This window comes from Platalea leucorodia (genome assembly GCF_965183815.1).
Source record: "Platalea leucorodia genome assembly, chromosome: 4".
Taxonomy (NCBI): Eukaryota; Metazoa; Chordata; class Aves; order Pelecaniformes; family Threskiornithidae; genus Platalea; species Platalea leucorodia.
Genome location: NC_138826.1, coordinates 58,269,542 through 58,286,968, shown reverse-complemented (window position 1 = coordinate 58,286,968; position 17,427 = coordinate 58,269,542). Strand labels below are relative to the sequence as shown.

At 42.8% G+C, this 17,427-nt stretch overlaps 1 protein-coding gene across 8 annotated transcripts in view; it reads left to right on the top strand.

The window, feature by feature from the left end:
- The window catches only part of CALD1 (caldesmon 1), a 248,553-nt gene that overhangs the window by 146,337 nt on the left and 84,789 nt on the right, over positions 1-17,427 (top strand). For 7 of the 8 annotated variants that reach the window (XM_082311259.1, XM_082311265.1, XM_082311264.1 and 4 more), the window contains one exon: positions 6,611-6,722. In XM_082311259.1, coding sequence (XP_082167385.1) covers positions 6,652-6,722 — 71 coding nt within the window. In that variant the 5' untranslated portion in view covers positions 6,611-6,651. Of the gene's footprint in view, positions 1-5,762; positions 5,883-6,610; positions 6,723-17,427 lie in introns of those variants that run through there. The other variant, XM_082311260.1, reaches the window with a different exon arrangement.

The window sequence follows — 17,427 nt, the reverse complement described above, 5'->3', positions numbered from 1 at the left end:
ACAGATGAGTTATTTGACTTCCTTGTTGAAATTCTAGGTCATTCTCTGTCTCCTTCTCACAGAGTCAGTCATTTGGACATACACATGTAGATGGAAGTGAAGTGTTCTGAGAACAGAAATTGTGACTTTGAGAAACCTCCAAAGTTTGCTTTTCTGATGCTAAGTATGAACTGCACTTGGTTGGTTTGCCATTGATGAATTTTTCCTTGGAAGTCCTAAGAAGCATGGTCCGATGAAACAAGGTACAGGCTAGATTGGAATAAAACTGTATGTTCACGTGACCTAATACGTTTATTTTGCCTTGAGTCCCAAATGAGCTATTCTGTTTGGGAAGGAATAAAGCTGCTTGATATGAGTATGCGTATGTGTGTGTATATGTATGTACAAGAGTTTATCATCTGCAGTCACCATGAGTACTTGGCCAAGTTTATAGTAACAATTGCAGATGTGGCTTTACGTGAAAGGAACATTAAAAATGAATTTATAGAGGAAAGAAGAGCCTCTTTAAATGTAAGCTTTACTATTGGTAATATATGATTGCCAGCAATATCCAACACCTCAGATTAAAGAAAGAGCATGCACGAGGTGTGACAAAGGACAAATCAATCCATTGAGCTCCACCTTTTGACTTCAATGAAGTTGCACCTGTTTCTGAAAGATCTGAGTGGCACTGAATGCTTCTAATGCAGAATTAAAAGCGGAGCAGTGAAAATAATTTCCAAATGTTTTCCGACAGATTTTCATAGAAAAGAGATTTGTTTTGACTGAAGATAGATTAAGGAACTCTAATTCTCCCATATATTGCAGTAGAATGCTTGTCATACCTGCATTTCGTGGGTGCCAGATTAAACAAGTCACACTTAGACAATGAGTATTGCTTGCTGAGTTGCTCTCAGCTGCAAAAGGGGCAATGAAGAGGTTCTGTTTTCACTTCTGAGGTGGAGGAGGTAGAAAGAAAGGGCAATGCTAGTCCTAGGGATATGGTGGATATCATGACACGTAGCCAGCTGGAGCAAAATATTCTTCATGCTTCTCACTGACCACTGACATTTGAAAGGTCTACACCTCTACAATAGGGCTTTGGGACAACTGAAGTGGGGACAGATGGGAAAATGGGACATTTGGATTAATGGGGTACAACTTACAAAGCTGCTTGCAGTCTCAGTTTGTCAGGCTTTAATGAGACATTAGATCCTTTTTGTGGGAGTATCAAAAAAGAAAAACAACAGGGCAATGACAGAGTAACTTAGGTCTTGTGTTACCACCTGATCCTGCAGTGAGGACAGGTCAGAAGTCAGAGGTCCAGCTGCATGCGTGTAGAAAGCCTTTGGGCTTGGAAGTCTTCCCTTTACTACCCCTCTGTAGGAAAGGTTCAGAAAGAATTTCCCTTTATCACCTTTGGTCAGCCCTTCTCTGCAGCAGACATTTCTATTTGTAGGATATGGCTTGTTAGTTACATGTAGTGGCCGGGATCGAACCTGGGGCCTGGTTGTGCTTTAGCCTTCTGCAAATGTGCAGTGAGAAGAATTTGCAATTGGTCGAGACAACATAAGGACTAAGAGGCACAAAATTGACTAAGGCTCAGTCTTTAAGGCCACAAAGTAAATCAGAGGCAGAACCAAGTAGGAGTATCCCCAGTTGCTGGGTTCACCTCAAATGTTAGGCACTGGGCTGTGATATCTCATTGGCCTCCTTATTCTGCACTGTGTTACTTGAGTTCTCCTGGAAATCTTGAAGCTGTTTCTCTTTGCACTGTTCCTGCCTCCTGCTGCTCAGGATGAGGGAGGGAGAGGCTAGGAACTGGTAATGGTTTCTTTAATGAAGAAACCTGCTATTGTCCTTTTTACTACTCTAGCCCTTTTCTGTGCTTCCTGTGCGTCCTAAAATTTCTACCAGCTCCCAAAGAACTGGGGTCCTACGACAGTGCAGGATGGGTCTGTGCTGGTACCCCACTTCAGTCACCAGCATGAGAGGCTTGTTGGGCTAAGGAAGGAAAGGGAGGTACCTGGTGCACTGTGCACGCAGATGTCTTTAGGTAAGGAAATTTAGCAGAAAATCTCTCGTTACAAAGAAACCGAAGGCCAAATCCCCTCGCTCCCCTTCAGGTGACTGAAGCTATGTTCTGCCCTCATTCTTTAATGAAGAATAGGCCAAACTGCTGAGAGGGGGTCTGGCAAAAGCTCTGATCCATGCTCTCTTGCACAGACAGTCATCACAGCTTGCAATCTGCCTAGCAGTTGTCTGCGTGAAGCTTGCCCTTGGGCATTCATGACACTGGAGCAGTAAGCAATTCCACGTCAAGGAAACAGGCCTGACTTTCAGGCTCTTTGGGCCTGAAGGTCACCAAGAAAAATCTGCAATTGTTTCATTGTACTGGGAGGGAAGCAAGATGGCATGTGCTTGCACAATGCTGCCACCAGACGTGGCCAGCGTAGAGCCCTGTGCACTACACAGCCATCCTATATTAGGGAATATGCTCTGTCTTGAAGTTTCTTGGCTCAACTAGGTTGAAGCTGGTGAAGAGGCTCAGCGTAAACATCACAGTCTGGGAGCTCATTCAGTGTAATGGAAAGGTGACTGGCAGGTCTTGAAAGACAGACATTTCTGTTTGTTAAAGACCTGAGTAGCAGTTTGCATTTTCACCTGCTTGTTATCAGTTTAGTTTATCTGTTTTTAAGGCCCCCTGGGTGCTGAGTTGTCTCTGAAATCAGTTCTGGGAATAGGATGAGGGCAGTATTAAATCTAAGCCAGAACAGGAGTTTATTGTATAATTCCATACTGGAATTATACAGGTATTGTGGCTGTGCGTGTACTTCTACCTAGCCAATTTATTGTTCGCTTTCAAAGAGCATATTCCCACTAATTGGTGTTAAAATATTTTGTCATATATTTACAATTACTGTGTGTTCCTCTTATTTTCCACCTTGATGAAAGCTGAAAGAAGACAAAATTTTAAACTCTCTTATGGGATGAGACATAAAGGGGAGTGGGATTTGCATGCATGTGTGTTGCACCAGGAGGGATTAAACATGGCTGCCCTTGAATGAAGCACTTTTTAGCAAGACAATGAAAAACACAACAAATTTTAGCAATAAACCAGTCAATTGAAGATCAAAGGCATTATGTGAGGTGCAGAGATGAAAAGGAGAGAGAGAGAGAGAGAGAGACTGGTACTGCTTTTGAAATGAAGAGTGTTTTTTGAAGAGAGATGGTATTTGCAGAGCACATACTTTGCTATGATTCTGATTCGAGTAATGTGGCAATGCTGGTAAATATTGCAGGTAAGTTACTTTGCTTATCTGTCTTCTCTTAGTCTTTCTTAGCATGTCTTCAGGAATACAACGGGGTTCATCAGACATCCCATGATCTAAAGGTTCAGTCTCAGAATCAAAAGAGAGGGACCCTGAGAAGACCCTTGTATGTGAGGTTGTGGAAAATCTGAGGTCCTGAGCAAGAATTATCTTCAGTAGTTTCTGAGAGGTATTTAAAAAAAAAAAAAAAAAAGGCAAGGACAGAGATCTTCATAATATTCTTCTATAGGTCCCTTTTCTGAGTCTGGTAGTCAAAAACTCCTGAGAGTTCACTTCAGGTTCTTTCAGTGTTATTTCAGTTGTGTAAAGGTTGAAAAGATGCTGAGGGTCTTGTTTTGGAGGTAGGAGCAACAAAATGACAATTCTTGTGGTGTACTCTTTCACAGTGTAAGAGTAGCCCCATATTCCAGTAATTTGCATACGTGTGTGGATGTCAGGGGAATGGAACTGGTCAAATAGTTTCAGGCATCTACTTCTATTTGCTAAAAATATATATATATATTTCTGCTTCTTTAAAATTTATTGATGACTTCTGGTTGAATTAGGTGAAAAACATACCTGGAACCAACTTGGAGAAAAAAATTGAGATATCAGAACATTTTCCATCATACTTTGAAAACTTTTTTTTTTTTTTTTTTGAGGTTGAATGAAACATTACTTTTGATTTGAAACAGTTTCCTTAGGGACAGTTTTCCTCTTTTCAGAAAAATGAAACTTTTTTGGTTTGATACCAAATTATTAAAAACGTGCAACAGGAAAAAAAGAGACACTACACTCTAATAAACCCTAGACATCCTCCCAAGATGTCTATCCATCTGATCTTCATTGAACGACAGAAAAGCACCCTGTAGATGGAGAAAAGTTGTTGCATCAGGGAACTTCTTACGGCTGCTGTGCAATCTCCCCTATGCTCCTGGGAAGGAAAGAGGGGAGGAAGAACAGAAATAGTTCTGGGTTGTTATTAACCTCCTCAGCTTTCCTCATGAGGAAGAGAGCTTGAGTTTTTGGAAATGAGAGATAGTGCTGAGGACCATGTAGGAAGGGAAGGGGTAGAGATATTGGCTGGGATATTTGGGGAGGGGATGGGGGAAATGTGGGTGCACAGAGTCTGGTGCTGGGGGGAGGAGAGGAGTATACCTTAGTCAGGAGAGGTGGAGAGGGGGATGTACCTGCCTGGGTAAGAAGTGATGAAGGTGCAAATAAATCAGATGTCAAAGCATGTCTGCTTTGGGGAGGTAGAGTGGGAAAAAAACTTTGGGATTCTCAGTTCTAGCACATGAGGTGTCAGCTCTTTATATTTTAAATCTCTGATGGTGACTGTACTCCACAGACTAAATGCTGCTGCCTGGTGCAGTCTTAGTTCCTGCAGATGCTGTTATCTGCCCTCTTTGTGCAGAAATCCAGCAGCATGCTTCGAACTTGCTCTCTGTAGTGTATCATTCCTCCTTTGATCCTCGTCTCCCAGCCAGGGGGAACCACATCAGTCCTGCAACGCATGGGCCCTCTAGCAAAGGAACTGAGGCAGGATTTATCAGCACGCGTAGGCTGAGATGAAAACACTTCTCAGGAGAAAACGGCAGATTTTCTGTTTTGTGTTCTTCAAGGGGTACATGGTGGTAAGAGTAAACAAACACAAGATTTGAAAAAATGTCTTGTTACAACTTGCTTTTTATATATATTGTCTAATTGTGCATTCAAAAAAAGCAGCAGCAATTGTAAAATCACTATTAGATTTGCAAAATTAACTTTCCCTTTGAACCTCCACAAAACAGTGCCAGTCAGCGAAACACGAAGAAAGTTGCAACAACAACAACAAAACTTTAAATCCCCCAATCCAGGAACAAATCAGGAAGAAAAACACCCCCAGGAAAAGTAAACTAATAAAATAACCTTCACAAAACCCCTGCCCTCAGCAGTGTTTTAATCCAAGAAAGGGGGCAGAAAAAGCCATGGATTCCCTTAAGTCATGCGAGGCTTTGCTATTGCCAGTGATTTTATAGGGAGGGCGCTTGGACGCTGCACTGGTGGGCAGGAATATAAAGCCGCAAGACAGATCTGCATCTACAAACAGAGCACTTCAAATAATTTACAAATGCACCTTGGCTTCGTTTCCCTTAAACTGCAAGCGGTTCATAAGCCACCGTTGAAAATTTTAGTTTGCATCTGCATGCCGGCTTTCTCTGCAGCGTAAATGGCTGGTCTTGTACTAACGGGCTGGAAAACGTTTTTTGGGGGGGACGTGTGTGGGGGGGGTGGAAATCCTCTGAGTGCAGCGCCTAGGCTAGGATTGCAGAGGAAGCTGAGGCCTCCAGCCCTGCACAGGAAGCAATCTTAGAGCAGGCCTTAAATGCCAGATTCCAGGCAGAGTTTAACTAACCACTGACAGCTCTGTAAACAAAGCAGGGACAAAAAGAGAACAGCTTTCCCTTTTCTGGTAGTCATTTTTGGTTTGGGGGCTGCAGGGGAATTCTGTAATACTCGGCTTGATGGGATATAAACCAAGGCTGGAAAGGCTTTGTATATGAAGAACTGTAAAGGGGAAAATATTTCATGGACTAAATCATAAAGAAGGTAGGGCACGGGGAAAATGTGTGGATTAAACTAAAAAAAAAAAAAAAAAAATTGTTACTTTTGGTTCTTTGAGCAGGATTTATACGTAGTTTGGCTTCTCCTGGCTGGTATTTAAAAGCTGCGGCTTATTTTCCTTCTCTTCTTTCCTCTTTTCTTTTTCTCTTCTCTTTTTCTTTTCTCCTCTTTTCTCTTTTCCATTTCTCTTCTTTTTCTTTCTTTTCTCATTTTGTCTTCTCTTTTCCCTTTCCTTTCCTTTTTTTTGAAGGGGGGGTGGGAAGAGACAGGCGAGGACTAACTTTTGCAAAACTTTTAATTATCTGTGCAACTAAAGAAAATAAGAAATCTCTTGTGCAGCGTTTTTACTGCTTCCAGTAAAAAATTGGAAGCTTAAAGTTAAAATCCTGCTGAATTGTTGCTTTTGTTTGTAGAAAAGACCTGTGACGTTACAAATAGCTAGTCTGCGGCTAGCAGATGTATACAGTCCTTACTTAAAGCATGTTGATTTAATTTTAACTAGGAAACTGAATGCAGGCATGGGCTATGTTTATTCTACAAGGCATTTCATTAATCTTGTTTATCTCAACAATACTGAGGAAGTTAAATTTTTTGATGGAAAAAGAAAATAGTTACAGCGAAGTTAAGAAAGCACAACAAAACTAAACAGACTCAGTTGGTTAAACGCGTCCATTGTGTTTTCTCTCTCATCTAAGTGGTCATCTCCCTTTTAGATTTGGATATTTCCAGAGCTCTGAACGCTTGAACACCCACCATGGATGACTTTGAACGCCGCAGAGAACTCAGGAGGCAAAAGCGTGAGGAAATGCGCCTTGAAGCAGAGAGGTGAGCTATTATGTACGGAAAATGGTGCCGGTGGTTTGCCTTTGATTAGCAGTGGCTTTGAGGATTTCTGTCTTAAATTCCAAAGTATGCTATAGCTAACCAAAGGGTCCTTGCTAACAATATGTGCCGTAAAATAGCTTTAGTTAATATTGTAGGAGAGGCTGGAAGTCAGGGGTGTCTAGTGTCTAATTCTCTTAGGCTGTTGTAAATGCCCTGGCTTCTAGTTATTCTGTTATATGGATAAATGTAAACAGTTAAGGTGGACTATGGCCACATGAAATTATTGATAGGAACACTCATGCTCAGATGCCATGTGAGTGAATGCTGTGCAGAAAGGATTGTGTTTGTCTTCTCAGACATAGAGCTAAAATTATAAGATATCAATTGAAAGCTGAGATACATTTGGTATATATAATATAGCATATCTGTGAATTGTCTGCCGTTACTGTGCAATTGCTGTTGTATTTGTACTGCCTGTCACTTTTTATTCATTTACAGCCACTTTATGTGGGCAACGAGGGCAGCATTTGCTATCAATTATTATAGATTTACTTTGGTTCAAATGAGAACAGAACTTGACGTGGGTACGATGATGTCAATTTATGAAAGAAGCAGCATGAAAATACTGGTAATAACATTTCATTAACTAACCCCATTTTACACCTGTACAGTTCTGTTTGCTTTAATGGAATTTCCCATGATTTACACTGGAGTAAGCAAGGAGAAAGTCAGGCTCCATTTATTTTTGAAATGTCTTCTCTGATACAAAGATTTGATTTAGTTTATTAACACTGCAGTGATTTAAAAAAGATAGAACTTAGGTTTAAGCACATTTTGTTCTCATTTTTATATTTAATTTTGAATATGGACTTCATTTTCGTTTCTGGTCTTTCCTGTGTGCTGACAAAGCCATGGTGTTTCAGGTTCTGAATGTTGTGGGAGAAAATACATTTTCAGAGCAGTTTAAAATGGAAGTAAGCAGAATGCAATACCAAATATATTTTGTGTGCCTGCTTTGAGCTTTTTAATAAGGCCCTGCTACATAAGCAGGGCTCTCTGATGGAAGTTGATGATACCTGGGGGGGAAATCCCAGGTAGACGAGATGCAATAGCTGCCTTCCTTTCGGAATGGAAGTGTTGCCATGCAGAACTGGGTATGTGAGCTCTTGTCAGGCTATAAGCTGAACCCGTGAGCTCTGGAAAGCAGCAGCATTGCCTGCAGATAAATAAACTCATATGAAGCGTGGTGGCCAAAGGGAAACGAGGCAGCAGCCTCCCTTTGCAAAACGCAGCCGTCACCTGGTTGGTGACCCGCCCAAAAGGCAGAGGAACAAATATGCCGTGGCACTAAACTGCCTTCTTGTTCCAGAAGGTTTCTCCTCAAGCCTGGGGCAATAGGTTTTTGTTGGACAGTGTGGAAGGGATTGCAGAGCCTGTACTAGTGCATGGTATAGTACGTGGTAGTTATGTACTTCTGCTTTCAGAAAATCTTTTAAGGAAAGGCTGAGACTTTAGAGTTTGTTGCTAATAGAGGCCCTGGGTGGCCTGTGGAGGATGCTGGGGGGTGTAGTTCGGGAGGTGTTTTCCACTATGGAAAAATGTCACTTAAACTTCCCTGTGAAGGCATCCAAGCCCTTACTTGAGTGTGCAGAGGCTGTGGGGTGGTCTGGGCATCAGCGATGTGGTGTGGCGGGCTTGCAGAGGCAGTGACAGCTTCAGGGGGTTGGGAATAAGGGGCTCTGCCCTCGCCTCCATGGAAGCTGAAATCCAGGACTTCAAGTGTACCCGTAAGTCATCAGTGTGGCCTGCAATTTTACACATGGGCCCAGCTCCAGTCCCTGAATCACGCACGGGGAAACTGGAGCCCTGGGGAGGCAAAAGCTGCGGCCATCAGCTCACTGGTGTCCCTCGAAGGAGCCCTCCGTGGCAAGCCCTGCAGGCCAATGGCGATGCCTGCCCCTGTGTGATGGGTAAGGCAAGCAGTTGGGCCAGAGAGCACCAACATGGGAAACAGCCTTCTCCCCACCCACCCACGCCTGCTTTTGCGAAGTGTTTTTGCCACATCTGGGATGGCTTTGCTGGGATTTTGTGTGGTAACTTTTGTGGAGGAGGCGAGGTCGGTGGCAGCCTGGCCGGAGGAGAAGGGCTTGGGCCTGTGTCCCTATTTTCTGCCAAATCGCTGCAGAAGCACTCCGTGCCCTTTCCCACACATTTGAAGGCTTTTAGCAATAAATTGCTGTGCGCTAAATCTTGCTGTACTCCCTCCACTGCTGCCAGCTTCAAGCATCCAAGTATCATGAGTCAGACCCCTTAAAAGTCACAAGACTGCTTTAAAAATCTTGAGATCTTAAAAATAATTTAGTCTGGCCTTTTTATTTTTGATTTGCCTTAACAATAACAGATCGTGATTCTCAAGTTCAGATGTGACTCTAGGAGCTGGGAAACCTGGCCCAGCAGGGGCAACACCAGGGAGGAGCTGAGCATCCGCCCCTGTTGCATTGCACCACTCACGTCAAGCTAAGGGCAGCAGCAGTTGGGCAGTTGTTAACCAATTAATATATCATTCTGAATTGTTTTTGGTGAATTCAGATTTCTAGGGATTCAGGGATCATCTTCACCTTTAAAAATACGACTACAATGTGTTGGTGTACAGGTCTTAAGCCACAGCAATCTGCTTGCTGGACCTCCCTCTGAACAATTTTGGGTGTTCTGTCAAGTAAATCATGCGGTCCTAAAGAGTGGCATGGAGGCTGATATTGCTCCATCAGCTCTGAGCACTGGTGCCTGCTGCTTGGGAACAGGGCATTTCCCTGCACCCTCCCATCAGTGGGCTGTAGCCTTGCTATGGGGAAACCACCATTTCTTGCAAGCATTTCTGCTCGGAGATGGACAGACAGATGATTATGTGTAGGCTGTAACATGTTTGCTAGGTTTCCCAGACACTGTTTAGGCTTCTTTGAATAGAACAGTAAACCCAGAAGTGCAAGCAGCCATATCAAACAGCAGTATTTGTAACTCAGCCAGCCGCAGTGACGCATTTTGCCATTTCCTGGGGTAAAGGCACGCAGAAAGCCTGTCTTCCCAGCCTGACGCCTGTGCCCAAGAGAGATGGAGCGGTGAAGATACCTTGTAGCAGCATGGACTCATGCACCAAATGCCTGAGAGGGAGTGACTTGACCTTATTGGGTCTTTCCCAGGGGCCAGAGGCCATGTAAGGACCGGACAGGATACATGTGCCATCAGTTTCCCAAGTATCTGTCATACTGGAGCCACTGATATCCAGCCACTTATGACTAATCTTTGGAGATGCTTAGTGCAAGTTTGATTCTTGAGGGCTGATGTTAGGCTTTGTGTTTTGTTTTCTGTTTGTTTGTTTGTTTGTTTTTCCCCCCATTAGAAAGCTGTTGGAAATGATGCTTTGTTGTGCTGTGTAGCCCTGGCATTCTGGGTTGATATGCTTAGGATTGATCCTGAGGAGAGGCTGGCTTTGCCTTTTAAAGACCAACAGTGCAGTTCACCCCTGGCATGTGCTTTGGCTAGCAGTTCATGCTGTGGCAACTCAGCTATAGATTGCCACCAACTCACAAAGCTAGTGGTTTTTTTGGCATATTAAGCTCTTATAATTTCAAGGTATCCCACACATCCTGCATTCCCCATACGGGCTCGCTGCACCCACCCAGAAATTTTGTCCAGCCAGAATTTTTTGACTATTTGTATTTGTCTGGGAACCCTGGAGGCCTATCAGCATGCTTGGAGAAGCAGTGCAGACCTGTCTAGGGGGCATGTGGCCAACAGCAGGCATATGGGGCTTTGTCCAGCTTTATCCCAGGCTGTCAGATTTATTGCACGTGCCCAAGCTGGCAGGGACCCAGCAGCTCTTGTACCTCATGGGGAAACAAAGCTATCCAGGCATAGCCTGGGAAACCCAGGACAAAGTATGGCAGCATTATCTGTGCCTGTCTGCTAGCGTTTTGCATGTGGCTTGTACTGGTCAGGTGCGAGGTCAGTGAAAATAAGACCTTACCAGCCACTTGGGCGATGGGATGTGCTACGTCTCTGACTGCTCTGTGGCAAAACCAAGGCTTTATCCTGCTTCTCAGAGGCAGAGGGAGTCCTGCGCCTGAGATGGTGGTTTTATAAAGCCCTGAGGTCCCTGTCCAGAGCTTGCTGAAGTCAGTGGGAAGCTTTCCACCAATTTCAATGGGCTTTGGATTAAGCCCTACCTGAGTTATTCCAGCCAGATGATTTATGAGACAGTCTCAGTGGCAGCCTTGAAGGAGCTTGATGAACGCTTTGCCTTCCCAGCCACAGGGTACATACCGTGCTGGAGTATCGGGGCCATCACAGAAATGGGTTGCACTTAACTGATGGGAAAAATCCCACATGTAATTGAAGCACAGGGGACTGACTTCTTTCAAGGGAAAAAAACCAAATGCCACCTGCTGCTTTGTGCCTCTTCCTAGGCAGTAAAAGATGTTCTCTTGAACAAAACCATCGGGTTTTGTCATTTTGATGTTGTAACTGACACTGGGAGAATTAAGCCAGGGGCTGGGTAGAGTGTGCGTGTGTGTGTGTGTGTCTGGAGGCGTGGCGCTTTGTGAATATCTTGCTGATGCACTTTGGTCTGTCACAGCTGCATGTAGCCGCAGTGAAAAATTGAGGTGAAATACTTCTCGAAGTGACAATAGACCTACTTCCTTGACTTCAGCATAATTGAGAGCAAAAATTGGCCCCTTGAACTCTCTAAAGAATAGCTCTCAGGTTAATCTATTTAGCACTTAAGCCACAATTTTATGACTGTCTGACTTGCCATTGCCCCAGCAATGTACTTTCACCTCTCCCTGGTGTTGGGGCTCTTTTAAAAATTATACTAGGAAGCTGATCCAATTTGCTTCATTGCCATACCATCACTACTGCAGACTTCAGGAAGGTCTTAGGGTCATTGTCAGACTGGTCTCCATTTAGCTGAAGCTTGACTTTGAATCTGAACCACAGCTTTGCCCTGTGTGATGCCTTTCCCTAAGGGATTGCAGGTCATTTCATGGGGAAGGAGAGGTCTTGGTCATCCTGTTGTAAAAATACAGCAAAGAGAAGTGGTTACGTAGTATCAAATCACAAGTCATTAAAAAGACTCTCTAAAACCACCATACTACTTTGTAGGCTGTGTAGGATCTCCTGACAGGGGCCACAGCTCATCTTTTTGCAGGCCAATCAGATATTACTAAACATACCCTAAAAGGGTATGTTGGTAGGGCATACAGAAAAACACTGCCATTCAGCTTTGTGGTTCCTGATAGCATTAATTACTTAAGGCAGGAGGTAAAGATTCTTTTTTTTTTTCTTTTTTTTTTTTTTTTTTTTTAAAAAAAAAAAAGCATCCAACAGTTCCATCACAAACTCTCTCCAGCCTCTTATTTAAACAGTTTAGTAAGCCAGTGTTGTTCATGTTCATGGACCTAGGCTGGGGAATGCTCATAGAAATAACCCAGCTTGCAGATCAGGGATGGCAGCAGCCTGCAGCAGGCTGAAAGTCTCCTGGGGCGGTAACTTGCTCAATGCAACTTCAGTTAAAAGAGGACACACGGTTAATCCCAAAACTTGTCTTGGTACAACTGAAGAAGAAGTCAAGTGAATTTCAGTCCAGGCCTGTGAAGGTAAGTACAGAACCAACAAGGCATTTAATATGCCTTTCGCTTTTCTAGTGGTCCCGTTAACGCTGGTGTAGCTCAGGTAAACATACAAAGGGCTGATGCACCAAGTTAAGAAGGTAAAACCATCAGGATCAGACAGGGTACATCTTTGCAGGACTTAATGAGAAGCATATTGCTTATCCTCTGGATGGGTAAGACAGGACACATTTGTTGCCACAGCGTCTTAATGCTTCTGGAGAGTAAGGAAAGTTCATCCTTGTCAGCCACAGAAAGTGGACAATTTCCATTCTCCTGTCCAGGACAGTGAGGGTAAGTGAGTGTTCATGTTAGATCAACATTGGCCACAAATAGCTTTTGAAACTACTTCTCATTCCTGCAATGGAGTTCTCTCTGGTATAGAGTGTACATTAGTGACAAATGTTAAACAACGTTGAGAGTTTAGGAATAAACATAGATGGTTCCTTTTTAATTATCCCCTACTTCTTGAAACACTAGGACTTGCCCATGTCTTGTTCCCAAATGTTTGGTTATATTTTTATTAAGAGTTTTCAGAGACCATGCTTCAATTCAGGCTTGTGTAGCGGAATGAAGAATATAATCTTAATACAAGTTTTCAAAGAATGCATGTTTAAACATAAGAGAAGCTGGCTGCATATGCCTAACATGTTGTTTCCCAATGTTCATGGTTTATTTCAGAACAGTACTTCCAAAAATGTTCAGCCTCTGTCCTCTTGAGGGCTGTGCCCTTGTCTGGTCCAAGCCTCCTTTGCTACTAAAACAAGAGCTACAGTGGTTTTATCTCTCCATGAACTTCATATATCCTGAAGTTCCAAATACTTTGAGGGTTTCTGCTTGTCTTTCTGTAAAATACCTTCTGGTAGAGCCGAGATGTGACATCTTCTGCCCAGGAGTTAAATATTAAGACAATAAATAAATAAGATTAGAAGTGTTGTGAGGGTTGAGAACAAATTGAGGCAAAGTGCTCCAGCTGTTAACCTGCCTTCACAGCTGCCTCAAATTCCAGGAGTGACAGGACATATTTGGATTGTCGAGGTGAGCTTGGCCTTCACGTTGCACTGATCACTGATCCTGCAGTTCTTGGAGCTCATTCTTAACCAGACAGAAAAGCATGACCCAGTGGCTCATTAAAGCACACCCTACTGCTGTCACTCTCAAGTGAGGGTGGATACTAGACAAAGCTTTGCTATTGTAGCATTTCAGATGCCCTGGAGGAAATAACCAAACATACGCAAAGCTGAGTAGAACCTACCACTTAATTTTACAGCCATTGTGTGTTTTGCAGATTATATTTTCTTTAAAGTCCTTATGGAGAAATGTTTTATAAAAGAAGCTTTGTTCTTCCAAATAGCTAGACATACAGAATATAAACTTTACTGAGCTAACCTCACTGCAATTCCTAAGCAGACAACAAAATCAGCTCCTTAGTATTTCAGATATTAATCCCGCATGTATATTAAAATCATTCTGTAATCTCTGTACTACATCTACTATACCACCCAAGCTTTTAGGAGGACAGCTCAAATCCAGCACCCAGACAGCTGGCAAAATGCCCCATCTTTCACCTCTTTCAACAGAGTGGCAGGTTTGCTTTGGAAGCACCAAGGAGTTTAGGAAATTCTTGGGTGAAAAGAACCCCCTCCAAGCCTATAACCAGGTAACCCACCTACCGCCAAAGGGAAGTCTGCCCTTCTGTTTCCTGCTGTATTTTTATTAGCTTTAACTAGACTGAAGTCCTTGATGAACTGGATCTTATTTAAATGCCTAATAAATATAGGCATTGAGGCACAGCTTTTGGTGCTTGTTACTGACAATTTTAGCATGCGTATTTAAAAGGACACCATATGAGGCATAATACAACATGGTATTTTATCATGATTTTCAGAATTAGACTGAAGCATAGGCACTGCACAAAGAAAATCATGAGGCTGAAGGAATGTAGCCGGTATAGTACAAATAATTGTCAATGACTGTCCTGTCACGTTTAGGTTGAAAAATAACATCTCTTTAATACCTTATGTGCAAATTGGCAATATGCAGTCAATTAAGCTAGGGTAGCCTGCCGTGCTCTTGCAGCTCTGTGCATCTGTCATTGTACCTTCAAATGGTGTAAATCATATCTGCCATCAGAATTTTCTCATACAAAAGACTTTGGAAACTTGAAATGCAAAAAACTGCATTAACTGAATATTGGCCTGAGGTTTGTGAAGGCACAGAGCCTTCAGCCTTCCTGTACCAGCCACAGTGGAACAGTGTGGTGCCTATGACTATAGGTATGTATGTCTCTTGGAGGCAGACACAGCACCTCATTTTCCCTAGCAGCATCTTCTGTTCCTTGGCAAGGAGTACATCAGCCCTTCATATAGGTTACTTGCAGGTAGCTCAGTATGGTAGAGACCAAAGACACTGTCCTAAACCAACCCAGAATAAAGGAGGTTCAGTTCTTGGTCCCTGGGTCTACTTTTGTCAATCTCTTTCTTAGGCAGGGCAATCCCCCATCTTCATTGATCTGGACAGACAGTGTCAGTTGTCAGAAAAGCCTGCATGAACCATTGCTGAGTCTTATTAGATTCCTAACCTAGTCTCTCTTCATAAATAAAAACAGTTGATCTATATTTCTCTCTAGACAGTAAGTATATGATTGAGCTCTCAGCTGCTTAGTCACTTGCCATGTGCCCGATATCCACAACTATGACAAGAGGCAGGGTTAATTTAGTTCATTGTATAAAGCCTTCTCAGGCCATAGGATTGTGCATACCTCATCACAAAAATGTATATGCTTACAAATGAGTTGGCTGAAAATTCTACATTAACCCTTCTTCTCTTGATTAAAAAAAGGCCTTCTTATTAATAGTAATGCTCTGAAAAAAAAAAATCATTTAGTTTAAAGAAGAGCAAAAGGAATACTGCGTGGTTCCCATACAAAAAAAAGTTGATGGTTCAATATCCCTGTATCTTAAAAAATGTTCAAAAAAATATTTTCAGGCAAATACATTGTGTATTGATATAATCACCTGCAGTATATTCTATAGCCAACATGTGCTTGTTGCAAGTGACTGATGGCATACATCCTGGTGGTCCAGCCTGCCCACTGAGATGGGCCATTTGGGCTATTGATGCTTTTTCAGGTAGAGGGTCATCAAGTGACTGGTTCTTTCTCGCAGCCCCTGCCATACAGGTTAATTGCTAGCGCAGCCCTCCTTGCTGTTGCCTAAGAGGGAAGGTGGGAGCAAAGTGAGCAGGGCTGCCCTGTGCTGCCTCCCTGCCTCAGCACCCGCGACCTGGCCCCAGAGGCTGAGCAGCTACTTAGGGGTAGGGCACTTGGGGCTGGACTTGCGCTGGGGGTCCTGAGCCCAGCTGCTGAGGTGAACTGCCCTGCGCACGAGGTGACACAACGTTGTGCTTGGAGGGGATGTTGAGTAGAGGCTGCTGCGGAAGGAGAGCATTGGTGGTGTTTCATTTACTCTTTTGCTTTAAACAGAAGAGAGTGACTAAAAGCAGCGTCTAAAACTGCAAATTTCCAGACTTGGATGGGTATGATCTCTTAGCTGTTACATTGCAATGCCTTCTTTTTGGTGAATAAGAACATTGTTGAACTTGTTGCTTAATTGTGTCACTATTCTTCAGGGCATTCTGGGCTCAGAATGGTAAAAGTTATTACACGTGATAGAAACTGCAGTTATTACCCTACTGTGAGACTCTTTAAGGAGTGACATGAAAATTAGTTTAGCCAGTGGATTTCTAGGAGCATCTGCTTCTCAGTGTGAGTTTGCATTTTGTTAACATCTTTGTGATCTAATATCTGAAATTAAACCAGATAATCAGAAGATTAGATTTCCCTTTAAAAAGCGGAGGCCAATTTGTTTGCAGGGATAATAGATTAAATGAAGTCAAATCCTAACAAGTTTTACACACGAATAAGCATAGTACGTAAACACTATCAAATTGCTGGCAGCCTGGGCAGAGTTACTCTTTCACAGCTCAGTTCAAAGAACTATAGGGGAAAAATGTGATTTGCAAATGAAACTCCAAACTGATTTCAACTTGCAGAAGAATCTCATTTGGTCAATTAGCTCCTGCATTTTTGGCTTTGTGCCTTTAAACAAAGCTTTAATTACTGAAGACAAATGTTTATAAGCAGCTTTATTTCTCTCATCATAACCTATTTATTGGCTTGCCCTAAACAAAGAAAATCCTCCTTGCCAGCAGATTGTCCTTGTGTGATCAAGGTCTTTCATAGCATGAAGGGAGACATCAGGTGGCTGTGCTTCTTGGGCAACTTAATTCATCAGCGCACAGCAGAAGAAATATTCCTGCCCAGAAATAAGGTCAGTGGGCAACTGCTCCTTAGAAAAGGAGTCTGGTGACAGCCCAGTCCCCAGGGATGCTGGCATGCAGCATGACCAGAGGGTCGGGTTAACAGAAGTGATACGGCTACAGATTAGAAGGAGCAGTGGTTGTGCCAGCCTTGCAGGTGAGACCTTCTCTTCCTGGGGAGCATCGAGGGTGATGGGAAGTGGAAAAGTAAGCAGGATGCTTTTCTTTTCGTTTATTGGAAAGTATAAACTAGTGGGTAGTGTATTTGACAGTAAAAGGTTAGCCTCATCTTGGTTGACATTAAGAAAATGTAAATAGAGGTAGTTTTTCTCCCCTTTATGTCAAAACCTGTTGGTTGGACTAAATAAACTTGCTTATTAATAGTCTTTGCTGGATAGTCTCTTGAGAAAAGGCCAGCAAGTTTATTATGCTGATAGAAAATCAAGGGAAAGCTGTAACTAAACAGTAAGTTGTGACTGTTGTTTTGCTTTTTTAAAAAATATTTATTCATTTTTTTTTTTTCTCTGACATTTGCTGATAGCAAATGCTGGTAGCTCATGACCCATTTTCAATGTGGATATTATTTAAGCCAACAACCAAGACTGCTCTAGCAAGAGGTTATCTTCTAGGCAGACTGTTCTTCTTGTGCTGAGGCCATAAGAGAGGTGCTGAAAATTGGTACACAAAAGCAGGGCTTCTTCAAAGGTTTTAAGTTACTT